The sequence below is a fragment of the Urocitellus parryii genome, chromosome 5 (genome assembly GCF_045843805.1).
Source record: "Urocitellus parryii isolate mUroPar1 chromosome 5, mUroPar1.hap1, whole genome shotgun sequence".
Lineage (NCBI taxonomy): Eukaryota > Metazoa > Chordata > Mammalia > Rodentia > Sciuridae > Urocitellus > Urocitellus parryii.
In genome coordinates, this window is record NC_135535.1 from 36,113,569 (window position 1) to 36,140,182 (window position 26,614).

The 26,614-nt window shown below is 32.2% G+C and overlaps 1 protein-coding gene across 4 annotated transcripts in view; it reads right to left on the reverse strand.

Moving 5' to 3' along the window:
* The window catches only part of Mettl25 (methyltransferase like 25), a 107,226-nt gene that overhangs the window by 43,644 nt on the left and 36,968 nt on the right, over positions 1-26,614 (reverse strand). For all 4 annotated transcript variants that reach the window (XM_026391428.2, XM_026391424.2, XM_026391427.2 and 1 more), the window contains 3 exons: positions 8,497-8,591; positions 5,172-5,201; positions 1,713-1,786 (listed from right to left, as the gene is read on the reverse strand). In XM_026391428.2, the coding sequence (XP_026247213.2) occupies positions 1,713-1,786; positions 5,172-5,201; positions 8,497-8,591 (199 nt within the window). The remainder of the gene's footprint in view (positions 1-1,712; positions 1,787-5,171; positions 5,202-8,496; positions 8,592-26,614) is intronic.

The following is a 26,614-nucleotide window of genomic DNA, read 5'->3' on the forward strand; positions in this document are numbered from 1 at the left end:
TGTATGAGTGGTTTACTTGGCTTACTCCTGAGTCTTCATCCAGGTAGAACATGAACTTCAACTTCTGCCTCACTAGAACTGTCATTCTGTTGAAAGCTGGGCTCAGTCTGTCTTGTCTGTTGACTGGCAGACAGCTGACTACTAATAAATTGGCAGATGCCTCCAGACATTTAAGATGAATGTTTAGGGTAGGAAAAATAAACTTAATAGGATGCAATGTTACAGAAGATAGTGAGCAAGAAAGTTTAGAGAATAAACAATTATCAACATGGTCAAATGAGGCTGAAAGACAAATGAGGCTTTGGAATAAAATAAATCTTATAATACATACCATTTATTTTCTGTGTATTAAAGGAAGGCAGGACTATGGAATGTTAGAAAGTCAGATTTTTAATTGAGAGAATGACTGAGAAAAGAATGGAGACAAATTTAAGAGGTCAACAAGAGACCATTAAACAAATCAATGAATACATCTGAAGTTTTAAAAGAAGGCAGGGAATCAATATTTGTGTGGACTCAAGTTTGCACAATTTTAGGAATACTTTTTCAACAAGGATGGCATCTTTGGGTGGGCTCAAGAAAGAAAACTGGTTTTCAGGAGAACATGAAGAATTCACTTTTTTAGATACATCGAAGATTGGTAAATTTATAGAAAAGGGAATAGAGATTAAGATGATGATTTGGGCCAGGAAGAATGAGTGGCACATAACTATAATACCAGTGGCTCCAGAGGCTGAGACAAGAGGATTTCAAGCTCAAGGCCAGCCTCAGCAATTTAGCAAGGCCCTAAGCAATTTAGTGAGATCCTGCCTCAAAAAAGTTGGAGATGTAGCTCAGTGGTAAACTGCCCCGGGGTTAAATTCCCAGTACCAATCCCCAACCTCTACCCCAAAAATAAAGATTTGGAAGTTATTTGCATAGAAATTATAGTTGAAACCAATAATTTATGTAGATATATGCACATACAAATTTCTATCAAGAGTTTTTCTCTTGCCAAGAGATAGCTAATTTAAACTCTTCAATACTGCCAAATACATTGTTTTTTGAGTACCTAAAAATCACCCTACTTGAATTTAAAGAAGAATCCTGCTTTACACCAAGTGACTACCCCAATCCTAAAATTATAATTAGCAAAACAACATTCATGCAATTTGCCAAGATTACAAATATATGCTTGAATAAAGAAAATTTTAAACCAATATTATGAAAAAATTTAACTACTTGCCTTTCTATATATCCAGTAAATTATTTGGAGAAAACAGACACACACACACACACACCCCAAAAATATAACACTGGGCTACTAGTGTATCAATAGAGATTAGAATGGCTATAATGGTTGCCTATGATTGAGATTTGTTCAAGTGAGTTAAATGTTATGCTGCTCTGGTTGTGAAACATCTAAAAATAACTCCTACTCAAATATTCAATTAATTATTTACACATAATATTTTAATACTTCAAAAGTTTTAAAGTACACTTTAAATATATCACTTTAGCATTACAAAAACCTTTCAGGAAAAGAAAGAATTATTAGAATTCACACATTAAAAATGAGTTAACTAAGATAATGTGACTACATCTTCTTTACTTACATTAGCTCAAATACATAGCTTTTATTTTTTACTAATAATTGACCCTTAAAAAATTCACTTGAAGACTAAAATTAATTTCACTTACGAGTTATTCTTATTAAAATAAAATCTTCATACCATTTTGTGATGCCATAACAATCTTTAATAATATCCTGAAGAACAGCACGATAGAAGAGTGATTCAGTAGGCAGCTGAAAAAAAGGCAGACAAAAACCAGAAATCAAATTAATATTAGAGAGCTGGGACCATCGTGAATGTGAGAAACTTGACTTTGCTGTTAAACATAGAGGGAGACATTGTAATGTCTCCATTCTAACACACAGTACTATCCTAAGATTATTTCTCACTCTGAAACGAATTCTGCAAGAAAAGAGAAGAAACCAAAAGAGAAATAGTAGTAAATGACGAAGACAAGTCTTAATGAAAAATAAGCTAGTAACCCAAATGGAGTTCTTATTACATACAAATGTACAAATACACTTTTAACACAAGCCAATCAGTTCTGAAGCCTATAGGAGTCAGAAAGGATATGTGTAAAAGAGGAAAGAATGGCTTTGACCTAAGATATTATGGACTAGGATTCACATACTGAGAAGATACTACCTATGTTAGGAAATATTAAAAATATGTCTGAAGACTGTAAGATCATAACTTCGGCTACTGCAGAGTCTTGGAAAGGTCAAAAGAAACTGAGTTCTTGGCAAAACAGCTCTTCTGGGGTAATGAGAGATAGGCGCTGTCCCACCAGGATTCAGAGAATTTTGAAAAGAAAGAAGAAGCTGACGAAGTCCTCAATAAAACCTAATAGCTTCAAAGACAGAGAAAGTAAAAAAGTACTGTAGTATTTCTTAGAGAAATAATACTTTGGTGCAAAACAGAGATGGTACTCCTGAATTAAGAAATTACAAAGGACACCAAAATCCCATCCATATCCCTATAGATCTCTTGATACTGATAGTACAGAAATATCCAACACAAAACAATGTCAGCAATAATAATCTAGAGTTCCTGAAAAGTTACTATTGAAAAAAGAAAAAAAAAAAAGAAAATGAACTAAAGAGGTCAACAATAATGAATGCTTTTGTGAAGTCAAATAAGGTCCAACTAAGTCAAATTATGTCCTAACTGTCCAACAACTGGCAAAGTTTCAGACTTCACTAATTTAAAAACTTTTCTTCCCTTGAAGTCTCTGACATACATTTCATTTTGATTTCTTAAGTCCAGACATATTTTCCATTTGACATTTTCTCATCTTGAGAAATATACTGTTACAGTTCCAAAGTCTTACTTTATGATCTATCCCTCATTTCTTTGAACATCACTTTTCTCACAAAAATGCTGAAATCCCTTTTCATACATTAACACTTAATCTGGAAATATTCAATTGAAATTCAAGGCATTTTGCTAAAAATACTATAGCATGAACTAAAATATTCTTTGTATATAAACTGCTTATAAAATTCTTAACTTTATGTTTGATTATCTATAATACACGAGAACTTCAACTTTATATGAAAAGCCTAAAAATGATTAAAATGTCTTTATCATGCCTTTGAGAAAAATCATATAAATGATATCAACATAATTTATAAAAAATGTACATATTTTTATGAAAAACAAAGTGTAGAATGACAGCAACAAAAGATTAAGACATGTATTTTAAGCAAAAGAACAGACATAAATGGAATGCACAGAGAAATGCAAACAGGATAGGAAAAATCATCATTCCCAAGTTACCCTGAGTATATAAAGGGCTTTACAGCTGTTTCCTAAGAGAAAAAGAAGAGAGTTGTGTAGTGCCTTCAAATGAACATTCCTAGAATAACTAGGACTGTCCATCCTGGTAAATACAGAGTGGGGTGAGTGGGAAAGGAGTCAACATCTCCTAAACAGTCTGACTATTCCAGAAAAAAACTGCATGTAGTTCAGAGTTTATGTTCTTTCCCTCACAAGTGATAAATGTACTTAACATTTTTAATGCATTTTAAATATGGGAGGAAACAAAAAGTGTACACCCTTAAAGCATATATATCAGACATGCATTTTACAGATCTAGTGGAAAAGGCACTAAGCTAGAAATTAGGGCTCTGTAATTAATTAAGGATGCTAGAACACAATTAAAATGCTGCTGTATAGCAAGTCTGCATATAAGTTTGGCACAATAACCAACTCATACGATTGACTGGAAGCATGAGCAAACACTTGGAAAATTAAAAACACAACACCACTGGAGCATTATGATGATAATCCCTAGGGAACCACTAAGGTGATATGTAGTACAGTAGTTAAGAGCATGAAATCCAGAGAGAGAGATGGATTCAAATCTCAGCATTAACTACTTTACGGTTTCTTCATGTATATCCTGGGATAATAATAGTACGTATTTCATAATTCTACGTATTTATTACCTATAGATAGATAAGAAGAACTTTGAGCAGTACTTTGGTAAGCTCTATGTGAGATTTAACTGTTATTTTCATGATTAAAATGATTACTGATCACAACAAGTGTAGACATTTACTTTGCACTTACTATGTACTAGCCATTGTTTTACACATTTCACATGCTTCATTATTTACTTGAAATGACAATATTATGAGCAAACTATTACTGGTATTAGTGTCTCTTCTCCTACTTTACAGATAAAGAAATTATGATGTCATTAAATCAGTTAGTGATGATGATTGGATGCAAAACAGCAGTCTAAGACTAAAACCCACACACTTAATAAATTCTAAAACTTGATAAAAAATGATGACTTCACAAAGACCAGTTTTTATCACTTTTTAGATAGGCACATTAATATATTAAAAAAAACAATTGCAAAAACATACACAATACCTGTCAATGATCTTTGCCTAGGGTGAGCATATAATAAATGACACTTGTTATTGCTATTATTATTTTAAAACTATTATTAATTTAAAAAGTATAAATTGACATTATTAATGTTTATTGAAAACAAGCAAAAAAGAGATTTCTAAAATTAGGTTCAATAAAAATAATTTTGTGATAAGATTAAAAGAAACTCTTAAAATAGTCCTAATATGTTTCATGAATACAAGGTAGAACAATGCAATCATGTGAATATTTGAGTGAGAGAGTAAACTTTTGTTTATACCTGCAAAACCATTTGGCTGTTGCAACTAATGACTGAGTGAATGAAAAAAAATATCAACCAAATGATATCTTTGTTTTGTATTACAGATAAAGAATACACTGAATGTTATACCTTGTTTATCTTTGCTTGAACTAAGGCTATAAATTCCTGGTCAGTTGGCAACATTATGTCTCCAGAAATATTTATAGGCCATATAATTTAATATGAAGAAATCAGAGGTTAGTATAGAGAACAATGGGGCAATCTTCCTAAAAGTTCAATTTAGTTTTTGAAAGTTCACATGTAAAGCAAATGTAAAGAAATGTATAGATATGAATACCCTGTGGTAATACCAGGAGGTGATATTTATGAAAATCCATCCAGTTTTAAGTTCATCAGCAGGTCAAGTATGAAGAGAGCTCAAGAGAAAAACTACAGTGTTCATAAGTTGAATTTAAGTAAACATTCTCACTTACCCCTTGGCCAAGTGCAACCCGCTCCAATGCCTTTAAGGAGAAAAAACAAGACAAAGACTTTTGATATATTTAGTCTTACTTTTTAAGATTTATAAAAGCATAAGATTTATAAAGTTATAAACACACTGTATAAGGTTTTGTAAAAGTAATATTTGGAAAGATGAATTCAGTGATAAAAATGTAAGTCAACACAATTAAAATATTTAATATTAAAAATGTTAACTAGTATACTTATATAATTTAATACTAATTTATAATGGGTATGTGTCATGAACATAAACACATATATGCTCCAATTATACATCTTGAATTTCAGAAGGAACTAGAAAATAGAAAAGAAATGAAACAAAATGGTCTTGACTCATGTTTAGTGTAATTAACAATCAACTAAATCCAAAGCTGGTAGTATGTATATATAGAGAAACACAGATGTATTTACATATTTTAACATATTTCTTATAATTTTTAAAAAATATTTTCTTATTTGTCAATGGACTTTATTCATTTATATGTGGTATTGAGAATTGAGCCCGGTGCCTCACACATGCTAAGCAAGTGCTCTACCATTGAGCCACAACCTCAGCCCTCTTATAATTTTTAATGATTGTATAATTTTATCTTTCAGAAAACAAAAATGAACACATTATAGTGGATAGCTTATTTTAGAAAATTATTTTTATTTTTAGTCTGCATATATACATATAATCAAGAGTCAGAAGAGAAAGTACTGTAACATATATTTTTACAATTTTATACATATTGGATTATATTTATAGTTGATCTAAAGCAATTTTACAAAATGTTCCTCACATTTCTAATAAATACTCATAATCCAATACTTGAAACTTACATGAAGGGCACCCTCATTGAATATTTAGAGCCAAACAGAAAGTTATGAAGACAGCAGATTTTTATTAGATAATTTCCCCAAGAAGCTAAACAGCAACTGGCTCAGAATAGATTTATTACTGAAGATACAATGAGTTTTCATTTATGGCATTAGTTGTGGTAATTTTAAGATTAAATATTTGTTATGGAATTTTCTAAAGGCCAAAGAAACAGAAGAATTTTCAAAAAGAAACTATTTGGTGTCAATAAAATTAAAATACAATGGAGAAGGCTGGGGATGTGGTTCAAGCGGTAGATCGCTCGCCTGGCATGCGTGCGGCCCTGTTCGATCCTCAGCACCACACACAAACAAAGATGTTGTGTCCTCTGAGAACTGAAAAATAAATATTAAAAAATTCTCTCTCTCTCTCTTTAAAAAAAAATACAATGGAGAACAACTTGGTACTGATGAGCTTATTTTATAAATACAAATGATAAATTTTGACTACATAATTAGAAGATAATCAGATAGGTAATAAAAAGTTTCTAGTAAACATTAATATTGTTTTTGGGCAATCAGCAGAAGTAATAAAGAAAATATATAAAGTGTTCCTTTCATTCTAATCTAAAATATTTTTGCAGTTATACTAGGCTTAATAAATGCTGATGAGGTTGTTCTAATTGAATTAAAATTTTATTTCTGGCTAGGAACTTTATTTATAAGTGTCCCTACAAAGGCACCTTTTTAATAACCCTTAAATATTTGAATATTTTTTGAAAAGGTCATTTATGTAGGAAACATGTACCCAAAGAAATATTCCTTAATCTTTCCCAAGTTACTATGGAATTAAAAAAAAAAAAAAGTAGTAGTCAAGGTGAGCAAGGGTTGTAATGGAGTTGAATTCTGTCAGAAAGTGACAGTGGTCAGGAAAACTTAAGAGCATCATGGTCTGCAAATTCTATATGTATAGGATTTATTCTTTAAAATTTCTTTCTTTAGTTCTTTGAATGTTTATTTCTATAAAATTATTCCTGTTCTTTGTAGTTGTAGATGGACAGCATGCCTTTATTTGATTTGATTATTTTTTATGTGGTGCTGAGGATTGAATGCAGTACTTTACACATGCTAGGCAACAGCTCTGCACTGAGCTACAGCTACAGCCCTTGATGTCTGTTTTTCAATGTGGGACTTTCCTTAAGACATCTAGTGATTTTTGATGGTTTATTTTGTTCATTATAATGGGGATACCATAAACCTGATTAATACATTGTGCTTACATGTGAGGAATAGATTGTGGGCCTTTCCATAAAGGACTAGATTTATACTGTTTCATTATAAAATACCTGATGCCAGGATCTTCAAGTATTTGGTCTTAAGATAGTCATACTTCCTAAAAAAGCCTATTTCAGTATTTTCCTGTAGAGTATAAATAAGCCTGGCTGTCAGCATTCCAGGAACTATATCATTCCAAGATGACCTGTTATCTAATATCTAAGATTCTGAACAAGTATCATTTAAACCTAAAATAAAGAAATAAGATGATTTTCCAGAAAAGTATTTCTGGTAGGGTTACACAGGAAAATAATTATTAGAATGTAAATAGAATTCTAAGATAATTTTAGGATATATAACCTAGAAGATTGGTATATTACTTCTTATGTTGCTAAGTAACCATCATAGAGACAATGGGCCTTAAAAGAATTATCCTATGGCTAGTCACTAAAACAGATTATCTAATCAACTATACTTAATGTAAAAATTTATTGTATAAATTTAAGGCATGCAATATAATGTTCTGACAAACACACATATATAGTGAAATGATTATTGCAGAAAAGTAATATAACATACCCAACTCAGTTACCATTGAAACCCTACTCTTAGAAAAACCTTACTTAAGAAATGTTCTGTATATAATACAATAGTGTTAATATTATAGTCCTCATGTTATTTAGATCTCTAGATTTAGTCATCCCATATAACTGTGATATTTTAAATTTCTGATGACAAAAAAGATCCACTTACACCATTTAAATGGTTCCTGTATAAAACAACATTGCATCCTGAAGAAAGGCCACATGTGTTATAGTGTTCTATATCTAAGTATGCTAGTCTAGTTAAGCAAAATAGTTTTTATTTAACTACATAGTTATTTCATGTCCCAGGTACAGTAATATTTTTCCCATTCCATAAAAATTTAGAAGACCAAAAGACTTTTGTAAACAAACATGAAGACACTAAATGGCTAAGTATAAAGTACTGAATTGATTCTGTGTTTAAGACTTGGTATTTGGTACATTTCACATAATAATTATATGTAAACATGTTATGACAAGTCATGAAGAACAAACAATTTTCTCATAATTTATAATATATAAAAGCATTAATGTTGATGCTCTAGAAACTTCAGAATTTAATTCATGATATTAGCTAAAAATAATAAATTTTACAGCTTATGGGTAAACTTCTTATTCTAGGAAAAAAATACAAACATACCAAACAGGCTGACATTCTGGCATTACGACCACAGCACCACCTCTCTTCCTTTAAATAATGGCACATTGGAAATCCCCACTTTTCTTGCATACATTCTGCAGATGGGGTAAAAATATGGATACTTACATAAAATTCTTCCTCTTTTAGTTAAAGTAAATAATCTATTAAGAAAGCAAATCATTCACTGAGAAAGTCAAATAGCAGTTAAACATGGAAGTGGTGATGTTTAACAGTTCATTCCAGTTTGTTAACTGGAAGCACATTAATGTAATGAAAATGGTATTTGCTCAAAAACAGCTGCTTTGTGTTTAAGCTCCAGGTCCAATACCAACCAATTTGACAAAAATATTTCTGTAAGATTTAGTGCAAGAATTTAAAATGCAAATTTGGTGTAACTGTTGGAGATTACTCATGAAATACTGGACATTTATTGTAATCTGATTTTGACATTTGTCAATTTATTTAGGATAATATGAATTCATTCCTAAAAATACTGAAGCATGATTTTTTTTTTTTTTGCTACTATGATCACTTTGCAGAAAAGTACATGTTCTTGCTTAATCACATATTGAACACCCCAATTCGGAATTATTACACATTCAACTTGCTATGTTCAAATCCCTCACTTAGAACTATCAGTTCCTCAGGATCTTTAAAAAGGAAAAAAAAAAAAAAAAGACCAATATCTTAAAGTGACCAATTTCTTAAAGCCTGGAAAATAGATTTGAATTTCATAAAAACTATGACAATTAAAAGAAAATTGGGACAAACATAAATATAAATTACTATTAGGTTAAAAAATAAAATAGAATTAAATTTGAAAACAAGGAAATTCTTTAAAAGAAAGTGTAGTTGAGGTAGAGTTCACTAAATAAACTTCTTCATTATGAAAGATCAAATGAGTTTTGATTAAAAGAAAGTTTAAAGTCATTTCATTCATTTATATTATGGGCTGGGGATTGAACTCAGGGCCCTGTTCATGCTACCCAAGTGTTCTACCTCTGAACTACATCCCCATTCCCAAAGTTTAAATTTCATGCAGTTCAGATATCAGTGAAAGCAGTTTTTTTCAGGTATTAAATTAGAATTTATAATAGCCTCTACTGTTAATCATTTGAAAATTGGACACCCCCCAGAATATAAATATTAAGCACACTACTATTTATATAGAACTTAATATTGTGAGACACTCTTATAAATACTTTAAATGTATTAACTTCTATAGTCCCTGAAGCAATTCTATAAAGTAGGGACACAATTATTTTCATGTTTCAGATAGGGAAACTCAGCACACGCAAGTTAAGAAAACTGCCTAATTTACACATCTAGCACAGGACAGACAGACCTAAAATTTAAATCTGGAAGTCTGACTCTGAGACCCATGCTTTTAATTACCAAGCTATATCAATGCATATTCACAAATAATTTCACTTATAACTGCATAAGACTCCGAACCCTTGAAGCCTATCTAGGTCCTAGGAACTCTGGGTTATTTCTATTTCCAAGATGATTTGAAACAGTGATTTAACTTTTATGATTTAATTAGGAGACACGATTATTGCTAAATCAAAGTATTACTACAGCAAAATTTACTGTAAAGAGTAAGGGGCTGGAGAGATGAGAGCATGCTATTTTATTCACAGTGGTTAGAGAAAAAGTACCAACCAATAAAACTGCTAATTTTTCATCCCCACATCCATCCTATCCTTGTTCCTTGTAGTAACAGATAACCCAACTGTCCATACTAAAGACTGAAATTCTCAGTATCCCATGAAGCTACTATAATAGCTACAAGAAAAAATTTTGATTAACTGGGTGTGGACAGTAATGATGTGTGTAAATAAACTCTAGGTCATATGCTTATTGGGGGGTGATCCTCTTTCCCCAGTACTCTCCCCATTCCTTTCAACTTCATTTTTTTTCCCCTGAATATGTTATGGTGGTAGGCTGACTAGGAGAATGGAACAACAGAAAAGCAGAATCCTGGTTCTTAGAAGATTTGTGTTGGTAGACAGCTTCCATATCAACTCCAATTATCTACTTGTGGACTGAAACAGAAATATCACTCTGTCTTGTTTAAGTCGTTATTACTTTGGTTCTGAACCTATTAGCACCCTTAGAATATAGCAAATTTTGTATAACACACTGAAATAAACAGATGATGATGATGATGATTCTATTAAGAGGCAAAATACCGGGGATAAAGGAAACAATAACATAGGAACACCCATATACAACAGTGGTCGAATAATTCTCTCCTAAATAATACAAGTTCCTTAAGGACCTGATGTTTGAACAGAGACTAAAATTAAATGACGAATCAAGCCAAGAGAACAGTGAACTCTCTATATCCCTGTGCTCTATATCCAACAGCCAATTAAAAAATATCTACACACACACACATACACACACACACACACTTGAAAAAATGAATCTGTACTAAACATGTGGTGACTTCTTTTTCATGCCATTGTTCCTTAAACAATATACTATACCAACTATATACATGACATTAATATTTTATTAGTCATTATATGTAACCTGTAAGGGATGATATATGAAGATCATATGCAACTGTTATGCTGTTTTATAGAAGGATATTGAGCATCTGCAGATTTTGGTAGCTTCTATAGGAGTCTCTGAACCAAATCCCTGCAGAAACCAAGGGACGACTGTATGAGGGGGTGATTTAATAAAACAAAAAACAAACAAACAAAAAACCTAAGCTTCCAACAAACAATATATGCTCTCCAAAAACAGAACATAATATCTTAACAATTCAAATTAATTGACTAGCAATTTCCCAACTTATTCTAATATCTAAACCAAATACAAAGAAAGAAAGAAAGAAAGAAAGAAAGAAAGAAAGAAAGAAAGAAAGAAAGAAAGAAAGAAAGAAAAGGAAGCAAGCTTCTAACACTGGAAAACAGGAGATGACAAATCACTTATTGCAAACATGAAACAAATTTTACTAAAACAAACAAAATAAGAAAAATAACGAATTTATAATAAAAGCTATATTTAGTGAACCATCAATTGCTCTGTAATTCACCTTGGGCTGTTATGGGAGGGAGAAAAAAAAACAAAAACATGTCTACTTGCCTGAAAATAGAGAGATTCTCCTGGAGCAAAAAACTAAAGAAAACTTCGACAAAAAAATATATTACTTAACATCAGATTAAAATGTATAGTACTGCTGAAAATACATTATACTGGAAGGTGTATATCATTTGCAGAAAAAAAAAATAACATAAGAACCCTATAGCCAAGTGGTTTCCAAATTCTTGACCCATAGAAAACTACTGAGATATAATAATTATCTCTAGCTGTAAGATATAAGCCATTTCATTTTATTAAATTATTTCTAACTATAAGCTGTAAACCATTGAGTTTTGGGGGTGATTTCTTAGACAACTTTAGATAACAAATGCTGCCAAAAAAGTAGCAATGAGGAGTGAGAAGGTGATTATCCCATACAGAGACCTGAAACAGAAAAATCTTCTGTCTTGAAGGTATGGAAATATTCTTCTTTAGGCTGGGGTTACAAAAGAAAATAAGCAGCCTTTCAGAGATGCTGCCACAGATAAAGACAATTTTGGTAACTAACCCAATGAATGAATTCTAGAGGCTGTAGTAGAAGGACTTTGGAATTGGAGAGAAGTAGAAAACACAGACAAAATAAAGGGCATATACAGATTCATCTGATTAGCATCCTGAAAATAAGGGATGAACTACGAGAATTGGGGTGGTGGCTGACATGCACAGGGATAAGAGGCATGATAGGATTACTTTTCTGAGTCCCTAGGAAGACAATAGTGAAGCAAGGAGTGTTATAACAATAGGAAGAGAAGGGAGGGAATTTTTCCAAAGGAATGATAGAGTGTTCTGGACTTTCCAAGTCCAAATTCTTACTTCTGGTGAAGAAGAGAAGACCTCTGGAGACACATGGAATCCCTTCATTTCCAGATGGTACAGCATAGGACCCAGCAGGGGTACAGTACCACATGGAACACACTTAGTTATCACAGGAAAAATGGAGGATCATAAAGGATGGTCTTACTTCAGGTATGTTTCCTGACTTGAACTGATGAAAGTGAGGAGGCTAAAGGTAGGGTTATGTTCTTCCTTACATAAATTACGGTTATTCTCTTTCTTCCTTCCTTTTCCTATTAAAGCTACTATTTACCACCAGTGATTAACATATGGCAGGCACCCAATAAATATTTCATATATAAATGGAAAAAGTAAAATTCTTGGGAATAAAACAAACTAATACTGGGCGAGATAAGAAGCAGATTAATGGAGGGATATTTATGTTACAAAAGGAAAACTTAAATCACAATGATGTTATAATCTCAACACTGATTATAAATTCAATTCCTGCCAATCAAAATTTCAACAGGTTTTTATGGATCATAACAATCTGATTCTAAAATTAATTTTCAAGAACAAATGTATGAGATTAACTAAGAAAATTCTGAAAAATAAGAAATTTGTGAGACTTGCTTTTCCAGACTTCAAAGCTTCCAACAAATGATTGATTAAAAATGTATGGAACTATTATAAGAATAAATATATTAAGGAACTAAAATATATTCCATAAATACAATGTATGCAGAGGGAGCCATTTCATATTATTGTGGGAAACTACTGACTATTCATAAACAGCATTCAGAAAAATATTAAATTAGAGCTATTTCTCAAATCATAAACAAAAATAAACTCAGATGTATTATGAAATTGGATAAAATGAAAACTATAAAAGTCAGAGGAAAACATTTAAAATAAATATAAATCACAACAGGAGAGGCTAAATAGAATGTAGTTCATTTATTTCATGGAATATCTGCAGTATATAAAATTACATATGTGTGTATATGTTTATACGTGTGTAATACATACATATCTATACACACATACATACACACACACACATGAAAACCCATGAACAGATTTACACAATATATTGCTAAATAAAAAGACATTGTTCTTCCTTATCAGATCATCTTGCTATTCTTTTTTATCTTTTCACTTTCTTTTGGAATGTTCTCAGGTTCAGATTATTTGCTTCCTTTTTTTATTCTCTGTACTCCCTAAGTAATTTCATTTAGATTATGATTTAAATAACAGCTATATGTTAGTAATTCACAAATTTCTCAATCTAAGATTTGTCCTGAAATATCCAAAATCATTATCCAACTGATAAAAAACAGTCCATATTTGAATTTCTAAATGATATGTCAAACTCCAGCTGCCACAAAATAAAAAATCTCCATCTCAGTTCTCTTTCTGTAGTCATACCCAGCTCAGCAGACCACAACTCTGTCTTTCCATTGATATATACTTTACTTCTCTCATATCTCCATAAAGTCAATAACGTCTTCTGGGAAAACTTACATAATATATCCAGAATTTAATCATTACTTACTAATGCTCCCTTTTCCAGTCTTACCCACTATCAGCTCTTATCTGGACTACAGCAATAGCTCCCCAAGGAATCTACTTGCTTCTGCCCTTGACCCTTTGCATTAGCAAACCAGTCTCTTTGTTGTAACTTTAAAAAGTCAAGCAAATTCTGCTTTGGGGCTCTTTACTTAATACTCCCTTAGTATGGACCACTGGTCTCTAAGAAAACTGCATGGTTTGCTACCTTCAACTCTCTGCTCAAGTGTTGTCTTAACAATAAGGCCTTTTCCTGGTTACCCTATATAAACAAATACCATCCCTCCAATCTCATTCATTTTATATTTCTCCATAGTACCTATCATCTTCTAATATACTATTGTTTTTTTTTTTTGTTAAAATACTCTGCTGTTTCGCTGTTTCCACCCCCTAGAATATAAATAATATGAAAACAGAAACTTTTCCCACCTCTAGCTCAAAAGTATCTACTATGTTGTGGACACCTGATAAATATTTGTTTAAAGAATAAATAAATGAATGATTACTTTCAGTTTGATTATTTTGTTAAAAAAAACCCTAAATATTTGTACAAGTAAATATTTGTATATGTAAATGTAGAGAAAGAAACGTGCAAAGACAATGTCATTGTCAATGCCAAGTTTTCACTGCTATGTTTGTATAATATCAGAATTTATTTTATAATAATATATGTATGTATTACTTATGTTTGAGTTTATTCACAGTTTGAAACCCTTTATTAAATCATCTTTTCTTGTACAACTTGCACCTATGTCAATTTTGTAATGCTTTATAACAAAAAGATAAAATTTGATAGTCATCTTAATATCTTAATAGTCTCCCACAAAAATAGTTTTTTTAAAAGTCACGCATATATTATTTACCAGCTCTATTTTTTTTTAATTTAGTCTTTGTTGCATGTTTTTCTCTTCCAGGATTCAGTTAGATTCCTTAGGTTTCTTTAAAAAATGTCCTGCAAAGGTATCTGAAGAATTGCAGGAATGAGTGACATACTCCCAGTAGAAATGACATCTCTGTTTTTAAGTTTATGAACTAATTTTCCTCCTAAGAGTTTTACAGTTTTAAAATTAGCATCAGAATGTATAGGACAATTCTGTGAAAATTTCTTGATTTTCATTTCAGCTTTTTACCCCAAAATCAACTGAATCATTTTAGCTTTTAAATAAATCAAAATGTACATGGCATTCAAATTACCTGATAAATGTAATATGGAACTGACAAGATTTCTGAAGTTCTAATAGTCTACTGGTTTCTCAAATGCATTAAAATCAAGTAGTAAAATACAGTTAAGTAATTGTGTAAATCACATCTACACTCTTTAGCATTAATCATGAACATAATAAAATGAAGAATAAAATTAAAATGGTATAACCAGAAAAGGATTAAATAGCTAATTCAAAAGCAAGTAAGTTCTAAAATTGGCCTACCCACTTAATATAACCAGAAAAAACATGGATGTAAAAATTTGGTAACTTAAAAAAGTTTATATGTAGATGCTAACCATGATTAAAGCTATGAACAAAGTACTACAGAAAAATCCAAGATTTCAAGATATTTAAAGAAAGTTATAAAACAATGATCATACACTCATGGCAATTAATTCTTACTATAAATTTACTGAGTACCTACAGATTGCCTTTTATTATCTTCACTAGAATGCACTTTTAATTTAAGTAACTGAGATATAGATTCCATATATAGGCTTCACAAAAGATTCTAAAGGATATAACTGGTAATGGTAAAATGGTAATTTTAACATTGCATAAATATAAAAAGAATAATTATATCTGATTTGTTTCCCTCTGGACCATATCAGGTATAATTATGTGTCAACTTGACTATGCCACAGGATGTCAAAATATCTGGTTAAAACATTATTTCTGGATGTGTCTACAAGGAAGTTTGGAGAAGAGAATGGCATTTGAATTGGTGGAGTGGGTAAAGCAGATTGCTCTCCCCAGTGGGCATTAAACAATCCACTGAGAGCCTGAATACATCATGAAGGTGGAGAAAGTTAATTTTTCTCCCTCTCTATCTGGCTGCCTGAACTGACACATCTGTTTTTTCCTGCCTTTGGACTGAGTTTAGATAACTGCCACTCCTGGTTCTCAGGCCTTCTGACCCAGACTGGAAGTAACATTACTGACTTTCCTGGGTCTCCAGCTCTCATAATAGTGACTCCTCAGCCTCTATAAACACTTTCAGTTTCATTATATAATCAATGTTTTTAATATTTCACTTATCCTTTCATTAAGAGCACAATCTAGATATGTAAATATATCAGTCAAGGTACTGCTGTTTTGGTATTTTTATGCACAACTATAAAATGGCAAAGCCCAGGTAGTAAGAGAAAATAATGTGTTGTGTTTGGTAAACACTGTGATAGCCACAACCCAATTAAGTCTCTCACTGTTTATGATAAACTTGTTTTATTGTTAAGTCTCTGCTTTTGATAAAATAATTTATATTGAGACATACATGGAATGCCTGAAACAATCTTTATAACTGTACTATGGATCATGTAACTTCATTCCTATAAAAATTTCAGACTGAAAATGAAGGAAATTTAAACAACTTGCATATAATTCATTTACCATGGGAAAAAATTTTAAAACAGTATATTATTATCAAAATATGATTTGAAGGCATTTGCTCTACAGCATCCAAATCCAGATTATAACTATTATAAACTGTAAATTATGTTTTAAAAGTCTGTTTTAGGGGCTGGGATTGTGGCTCAGCGATTGATTGCTTGCCTAGCACATGCAAGGCCCTGGGTTCGATCCTCAGCACCACATAAAAATGGATAGATGAAATGAAGATATTGTGTTCAGTTACAACTAAAAAATAAATGTTAAATTTTTTTAAAAGCCTGTTTGATTATTAGCATGACAGTCAACTTTTATAAGTTTTGCTTTCATATTACTTTATATCCAAAGCACAAATGAATTCTCTTTACTACTTCTTTTAAGTGGATATATTAATTTCTATTTTAAACTTAATCACATTCTTGGATTCTTTTATTTACCATGAATGCAAGGAGAACTTATGCTGAACAAATCCAATTTGCATGAGCTTCAAAAACCACTTTATATTCGCCACAAAAAAAAAATAATGAGGTGCAAATTAAAGAAAGAAAGGAGCAAACTGCATTAAAGACCCATTTCTAAATACTGCTAGGCAGCAAAAAGATGCCTCAGGGCAAAAATAAAAACAGTGCCAACATTCAAGAAAACACAGAGCTAACTGAAGATCAGATACAGCTGTCAGTGTGAAGTAACTGCACAAAGAATGCCAAGTACATCTAGAAATCTCTATTCATCTGATATTAATTGGCAAGAATTTTTCTGTGACATAGGTCCAGGCAGTGAAAAGTAATGTGATATTGTAACAAAAGCTTATAAACAGCTGAACCTACGAGGCTGGCAGCGAAATCTATTTATCTACTATAAGACTGAAAAGAACAATACCTAGAATAGCTACCCTAGAAACTTCTTTTCATGCTGAGATAGCAACTGACAGTTTCTCATTGAATTACTTAATTAGCTAATAAATTGTTAATATTGATAGTTAAGAAAATGAACACTTAAACATGTATTTGTTATGAATTATTGTTAGATGGATTTACTTCTTAAAAGCCAGACACAAAACACTCTGGGAAATATAACAACATTTATGGCCATTATTAAACATAGTTTTAAAGTATAATTTTCAAAACTTCACGTTATCATCCAAACGGAGAATCATAGCAGTAAAGCAGAATATCTGTTTATGCAAACCCAATATGATTAAGAAAAAACTAAGCTGAAATATTTTGAAAAGTGAAGTTCTGTTTAAGCAACAGGCATGTCTTGGAAAGCTTCATCAGAGCCATAAGAGACAGGTCATCTAATTTAATCCCTCTTGTTTTACTAGTTTTCTAGATAATCTACAAAGGCTTAATTAATTTATTTCAAGCTATAGTGCTGCAGAAACAGAATTAAAATTCCAGTCAGTCAAAGCATCTCTTTTGTGGATATTTAACAATCATAATTTCTATCTATGCTTCCAATGTCTTACTCTAATATCACACTGTGGGGGAAATTCACATAATGTAAAATATAAACATACATCACATTCCATTAATGTGGTATTAGAACACCTATCACCATCTATTACTACTGTCTTATTTATAACAAAATCTTACTATTATACTGTACATTTCTTTAAATCATTTCAATTAGATATTCCCAGCCTCTAGCAAAGTGGGCTATAGATGAGTACAGAATTTGCTGAGTGTTTCTAAATCTAGGCACAATTCTAAATTGAGTAAAAATGTGTAGTGATATTCTCATTGCCCTGTGTTATTGTACTAAGTTCTGTGTGCTCATGATTTTAGAGTTCTCATTATAATTTCATGTTGGTTTCAAATTAGGAGTTGCTAAAAAATTTTCATGCTCCAATCTCCAGATTCTCAATCAAGTATTGAAATGTTAAGAGTAGAATGAAAAGAAATGATTTAAAATATAATCATTTATAATTTAATGTAAAAGTTTTCTTCAAATTATGATTTTGAAATATCATCAATCATGTAATTTGTTTTAAAGCTTTATCTTCTCAAACTGTATGCTAAAATTCTTAGAGAAAATTCTAGTAATGAACATGTGATGCTACAGGCACCATGACAGATAAGCAAAGTAACATATTTCCTCTTCAACTTAGAAGTTTACAATCTGGAAAATTATGTTGAAATTCAGCAGAGAAACTGAAGTTCTCATATGAAAGGCTGGATGACTGAAGAAAAACTTAGGGAGACAAAAATATTCTTTTGTACTTCTTAAAATAAAGCAACTAATGCCTTTAACAAATATACATAGCTTTTACTATGTACCAGATACTGCTTGGGATGCTTAACACAGCACACATAAAGTGATTTTCAGTCTAAATGGGCAAATCCAGTTACTTATGATAAACAAATTCAAAAAGCAATGTTTTATATAACGTAGGGTACAGGCAATATACTGATGGAGCTAGCTCTTTGCTGGCTCTTAGTGACTCCAGAAATATATGATTTCATGCATCTCTTCCCAACTTAGCTTTTGTAGTGGTATCAGTTTGGTAGATTCAAATTGGCCAACCTGAGTATATTTACACCATGGAAATCCAGGAAATGCTATACATTAGGGGTTTTATAAGAACCAACGATTAAACAACATTCCACTATTGGCTACAACCCACTAATGTGTTACGAACTCAATTTACTGGATTGTGAATCACATTTTAGAAAATTAAGAGAAAGGAATGGAATAAAAATGTAATAATGCATTGTGTGTTTTAAGATTACCTATTAAAGAATACACATCAAGGACCAGGGTTGTGGCTCAGTGGTAGAGCGCTTGCCTAGCATGAGTGAAGCACTGGGTTCAATCCCAGGCACCACATAAAAATAAACAAATAAAATAAAGGTACTGTGTCCATCTACAACTAAAAAATTAGTAAAAAGAAAAAAGAATACACATTAACCAAAAAGAAAATGAGTAAGTACTTTTTGTAATAAAATGTATGCATTAGTTTTAGATTTCTCTCTCTAGGTAGTAATGTAAAATATATTTTTATATTGGTCTGATACCACCACTATAATTTGTATAAAAATATATTTTTTCTTCCATGAATGTGTTTTACAACCCTTGTAGTCATTCACTCTGTTGTGGTTAAAGATCACAGGTTTGGGAAAGGAAATAAATGCTCTGTAGTTATTAAGTGAATATTTGGAAAATTTTGGTTCCTTCTTAAGGAATACTGAAGAGATAAAATTTAATTTATGATCACAAAAAGAATCTGAATGTGTGTAGATTTAGTTAAATAAGACCTAAATTGTGTCAACATAATCATTTCTTCTCAAGTTTTCTCATAGAATATCTCTACTTTTAATCAGTGCCCAATCAATTTTTAAAAATTTATCTTTATTTCACATGCCACTTCTGTTTGGAGTACAAGCTGTATATTACATATTATAGTGAGTGTTAGGTGTTACAAAATAAGCTTTTGGCTTTAGAGGAGAACAGAGTGCATGATGAGAGATAAATACTAAATGAACCATGATTAAATAATGTAGTGGATGCCAAAGCACAAGAAAGTACAAAGAAATCACTGCCCCTCTCCTTATGGAGAGTTAGTGCTCTCCTGTTACCTCGCCCACACTCCAAAAACAGGATACAAAAGACAGAAGACAGGAAAGAAAGGAGGAAGGAGGACCAGGGGAGAGAAAGAAAAAGGATGCTTTTGCAGATGTGTTAGTTACTTGAGAGTCTTCTTTGCTCCTTTTTACTTTGCCTGTCTCCAAATAGAGGTTAAAAAAAAAAATCAAATATTCATGCTGCCAAATTCCCTTGTTGCTAAAACTTAGCTGTGAACCATTTCAATACAAAGAAACAAAAAGCAATTCTAAGACATTTCTGGATACATTTTTTTTCTCTTGACCAAAAGAGATAATTGAGAAGAAATTTTCTACCCCATGCCCACTTCTCATTAAGACATGATGAGAACAACTGTAATAGTCACTTTTCAGTCCTGAGAGAAGACTAACGATGGCTCTAGTGTCCAGTGTAGCTGAACCAGTGAACCAACCCTAGAATTGCTACCTCCTGACTATAGGTAAACTTTCTATTATTTTGTCTTCCTAAGTATTTAAAACTAAAATATGTGTGGCTAAATAATAGCTTCTTTTTTTCCCCAACATATGGCTCTTCAGGAGTCACATATCTTCTATGTTAAAGACTGCACTTATCTTGAACTTCTTCAATCTCTTTTCTCCAGAGCCCATGTAACTCACCAGAAACAGAAGATGAAAGAAAAACAAAACATTTGTGCAATCCAGGTTACAAGAGTTAAAAAAAAAAAAAGACAGGATAAATTAAAAAAAGGTATAACTACTAAAACCATGCTAATTTAATCTTAAACCCAATAAACAAAATAACTGACATCTACACAAAAAATAGTTTATAATATGGCAAATGCCATATGAACTAGAAGAGACATACCCCACCCTTTTAATATTCTAGAGAAGAAAAATACCATGAGTTACTTTATTCAACTGTGAAAGTTATAAGGTCCAAAATTGAGGAGAGGGAGGCAGAGATTGTCTTCATCCAATGTTAGCAAAAACAGATTTATCAATTTCCAAACTATCTTAATCTCTGCCAAAGTCAAAGTCCTCTACCCACTGCCTCAACTCAAACTAATCAAGCTTTTCCACATTCAAAAGGCCCTATTCTTGCCAAAAGGTGAAGACTAATCTTTCAGTTTTACACTTAACTTTTACCATAAATCTGGGAAGAAGTAGCAACTGTGCATCCCCTAACGTGCAGCTCCCTCTATCTCCCCATTTTATTCACATCAAGTATGACGATGCTTTTGTCTCAAGTTCTGCTTCAGATTCCAATCTTCCCATAAGACTGGAGGCTATTCCAAAATGCTAATCATTGGTTGTGGCCCTGATGTTTTTAAACTTAATGAAATTTCCACAGGAGGACAATTTCTATCTATCTCTCTGATGTTCTAATAGTGTTACCCTATAGACAGGCTGACTGGGCTAGAGTTCCAGTTCCTTTCCTTGTTAGCTATGTGATTGTAGGCAGGTTACCTAACTTCTTCATGATTGTTTTCTCATCCCCAAAATGAACATGATAATAACAGTATTATTATAACCTTACAGGCATCTCATGAAACATAATGAAAATGAATGACAACATTATTACCTCATATGAGTATAATGAGGAATGATAGTTAATAAAGGTAAAGCACTTAGAATTAAGCTTCAGAAATAGTAAATACTTATTAGAAAAACTTATTTTTATTAAGTACCTGGTCTGTGATATTCTCTTAGAGCAGCACTTATGGACTAAGACTCCTTTTACTTAGAATGCTCCTCTCCACATTTTTTTTTTTATCTGCATCCTTCCCTACATTTGAGTAACATCTGAGTAACAATTGAACTCAAATGTTACTACCATTGTAAAGCCCTTCTTGATCACCTAAGCAGAAATAATCTTTCCCTTCTAGCTAGAATGGCTCTTTTAATATTTACATATTTTCCCTTCCCTTAGAAATTACTTACTTACCATATGTATCTATATATAATGCATAAATCATAGTTTCTTGTTTATTGTTTTTATTATTATACACTTGTACATTCAGAGTACCTAAATACAATTATAATCTCAAGGCAAAAATTTCACAGAAAGGATAAGTTTTTAGAACCAGACCTTAGATTCAACTGTACTAGACAGGGTATCACAAAGATCTCAGAACACAGTTTCTTAAATAAGACAGTCCATTTCTCTTTTGTCATACTCCAGAGGAAGACAGGCAGTACGCTGTTCAGGGAGCTAGACAGGTAAGGTCGTTCTGCCATCCTCAAGAATTGGTCATCGATAAAATCAGCATACCATAGTAACACAGCCACATCAATGTTCACAGCAGCTCAATTCACAATAGCTAAACTGTGGAAGCAACCTAGATGCCCTTCAATAGATAAATGGATAAAGAAGCTTCAGTACATACACACAATGGAATATTACTCAGCATTAAAAGAGAATAAAATTATGGCATTTGCAGGTAAATGGATGGAGTTGGAGAATATCATGCTAAGTGAAGTAAGTCAATCCCCCAAAACCAAAGGCCAAATGTTCTAATCTGATAAGTGGATGCTGATCCATAACTGGGAGTGGGTAGGCATGGAAAAAATGGAGGAAATTTGGTCAAAGGGTAGGGAGGGTAGGGAAGGTAGGGAGGGTACAGTGGGGCAGGAAAGATAGTGGAATGAGATGGATCTCATTACCCTGGGTACATGTATGACTGAACATATGGTGTGACGATACATCATGTACTACTATAGAAATGTAAGGTTGTGCTGCAATTGTGTACAATGAATCAAAATGCATTCTGCTGTCATATATATCTAATTAAAATAAATAAATAAATTTTAAAAAGGAAAAAGAAATAAATTTGAAAAAAAAGAATTGGTTATTGACTTTCACATATAGGTTATTATTATTCCTTATTGTTACTTAAAAAATGGGGCTGGGGAGCAGGTTCATTGTAAAAGAAAGGAACTACAAGTTGCACACATTATTTTGACTTATATTCTTTTGGCTTACACTTTGTCAACATGAGGAACAGGTACTCTAGCAGAGTGACATTTGCCCTGCTAAATTAAGAGGGGTCATGCTATTAAAAAAGAAGAGAACAATGACTATTATTTCAATGTTACATTGATACACATAGATACTGTCACACCATCTACTCATCATGTCACTCCCCTCCTTCCAGAGCCTTATCCATAAATATTACACACATGCATACAGACACTCTGCCACAAAAAATGCTAGCTCCCTATACAATATCTAGTTTCTCTTTTGTTACTCATACAGTCTTATAGATGGAACTGTAATGTGCCCATCCCAGCCTTCTAGAGTAGATCTATAAAAAGTAAAAGGAAGCAGTTGGATAGAATTTTCAAGAAAGTTCTTTACAGGAGGCTGTCTCAGATGGGGGAAGCTTTTCCACCTTCATTATTATTTCGTTCCATCTGGACTGTAATAGAGCAGTCACAGCTTTAAGGTAACCATACATGAAAGATCAATAGAACTGCAATAGTTGGCCCTCACATTCTTGAACCATATGAACCAATGCCAGCTCCTACCTACAGATTTTTTCTGGAAAATGTGACAAAAATAAATCTTCAGTGTTTATGCCATAATAGTTCTATTTCCATGTTTTCAAGTATCTGTATTTATAAAACTTATATGATCACGGATGCATAAAGCAATCTAAAAGTAAACATTCAAAACTTTGCCCCCAACTTGCCCTTTTCTTAGTATTTTCTGTTATGTAAATTGCATAAGTGGTCACTTTCCCAGTTTCTCAAAACAGAACCTTGATAATAATTGTTGATAATTTCTGCTCCTTTGCCTCCTACTCCTGTAAACAATTTTCAATGCTTCTTGAATTCTTCTATTTACCTTATAACAACTACTGCTGTTCTAATTTCAGTCTTCACCATTTTAGTCTCAAATTAGGTGTGTATCTATGAGACTCTATGTTTGCCTAAATATGAGTTCTATCATTTGGAACCCGCCCCTGTAAAGCTATAAAAAAAATGCTCAAGTTTGCCACCACACATATACCCACAATAGCTTCAGTGCTTCCTTTGTCTTTGTGGACTGAAGCATTTCTCTAAATATTGACCTGAAAATATTAAGTATCTTTTCAGAACTTGAATGTTTGAAAAATATCAACAAACAAAACTGATTATATTCAGTACTTTTAGTTGCATACAGGAGAATCAGCCAAGATAACTAGACACATATATGTTGTAGTTAAGTTTTTGAACTCATATTTGGTAAATTTTAATCAGTAGAAATTCAGAAGGCCTGCATTTGTGAAGTACTCCTTTTCTCTATAATGATTTAAATTTGTTTCTGCATGGACTACTCTCTTTCATTGAAAAGCATGCCTTAGTATAGACTTCATAGGTCCAGCTCCCTTACTGTGAAGGAGACCGAATATTAGGCTGTAGATCCCAATGTGACCAGCACTTGCCTCAGAACAATACTGTCTACCATGTTATGGTTCCCGGTTTTCTACTATGGCCTCAATTCCCATTCCTTTCTTTTCCCCTTCTCTTTTTATAAGTTTTGGGTTTGATTTTTCTTGATACATGCAGATTTCCCTTATTTTATGTGGACTCAGCAATGCCTTAAAAGAAAAGAAAATACATGATCTAATTTAGCCAGCTGTAGATGAACTGTAAGCAGGACGGTACCTAGGAAAAATCCTACCAAGACTGCTGGAAATGGATCAGACATAACTTCTATGTTCATATATGAATACATGAGTAGCGTTAACTCCATATCATGTACAACCACAAGAATGGCACATTCCAAGAATGTATAACGTGTCAAATTACATTCTACTGTTATGTACAAATGAAAAGAACAAATAAAAATTTTTTAAAAATTACTCTACTTGACACAAACTAAGAACCTATATAAAGAAAGGTATCATTCACCCTTAAATTTGTTTGATACAGAAATGGCAGTACCAGGTTGAAATGTGTCACCTAAAGATGGCTATGACTATTTGAATAAATAAATGAACAAAGTAATCAATTATATAGGAGAATCACCTTACTATCTCATAACATTAATGACTGATGTTTGACATAAAGTCATGCTGTGGGCTTTCCAGGGCCACGCTGCTGATATTTGAAATGCAGTTCTGCAGTATTTGCGGTGTACTAATCATACTTTTTAAAGCCAATAGTAAGCAGATACAAGAATTCTGTCAGGCCGAACAAATACAAATAAATGAACTTTACCCCACAAAAAATGATTTTCTTTTCTTGTGTTCAGGTTTTTAAAAATATTTATTTTTTAGTTGTGGTTGGACACAATACGTTTATTTCACTTATTTATTTTTATATGGTGCTGAGGATCAAACCCAGGGTCTCGCACGTGCGAGGCAAGGGCTCCACCGCTGAGGCACAACCCCAGCCCTTGTGTTCAGTTTTAAAAGGAAACTAAGAATATTAGCAAAGACACCCTTGGAGTTGGTAAGAACTGTGTATCATACTCATTGCTAAATCAATGAAATTACCATAATTTAGAGTACTTGAGATTTACTTATTTCTGAGGCTATAGAAGGACTCAATATCCCTGATAATCAATGCTTAAACAAAATTATGGTTCAATTAGAAAGGGAGAAGAGATATGTAGATGTGGTAGTGTTTCTATGACCTGTTTCTACATTTATGAGAAAAACAAACAAGTTATACTGATTGTCCTACCTTCTAGGAGAAAAAGTAATAAAAGTGTTTGAACTTAATTATGATAATAATAATCAATTTTAAGACACATATGGAGGGTTGGAGTAGCAGTGGTAGAGTGCTCGCCTTGCATGTGTGAGGCACTGGGTTTGATCCTCAGCACCACATAAAAATAAAAAAATAAAGGTATCCTGTTCATCTACAACTAAAATAAAATTAAAAAAAAAGACAAATATGGGAACATTAGTCAATCTTGGGAAAATGAATATCCTATAAAGAACTGAAAAAAACAGTTTTTGGTATTTCTTGTTCTCTTAGGGACTACTGGCTCATAACAAAAATATTTAAAAGCAGTTTTTAAAACATATGGCATAAATTCAGTATTCATAATGACGCATAAAGCTTTGAGGTATTTTTGAAAACTGGCATTCACAACAGACCACCTCTATGGTCTACCACAGCGGTTTTAGGTAAACATGTAAAAAACATTGTTTACATAGTAAATATCAACATAAAAAGCTGCAATATATGTACTAGAATTTTCTACTATACTATATTGGACTATTAATAACTCAAATTTACATCCCAAAGGGCAACACTACCCCAATTCAAATGTAAAAACAGCTGTCCAAATAAAGTAAGGGTAAGGGGCAGGTGTATAAGATATGAAGAGAGGGAAACGTGACATAGTTGGCCATTCAGGGATAAAACTCCATGGAAGTGAGTGCTTGATATATGATAGGAAATACACTAATATTATGCACATAAACCATTTGTCAGTTATTTTTATATAATGATCAAACTACATAGGGACTTTTTCTATTTTAGTAAATTCTAGGACTATATAAAATATATTGCATATGTAAAATA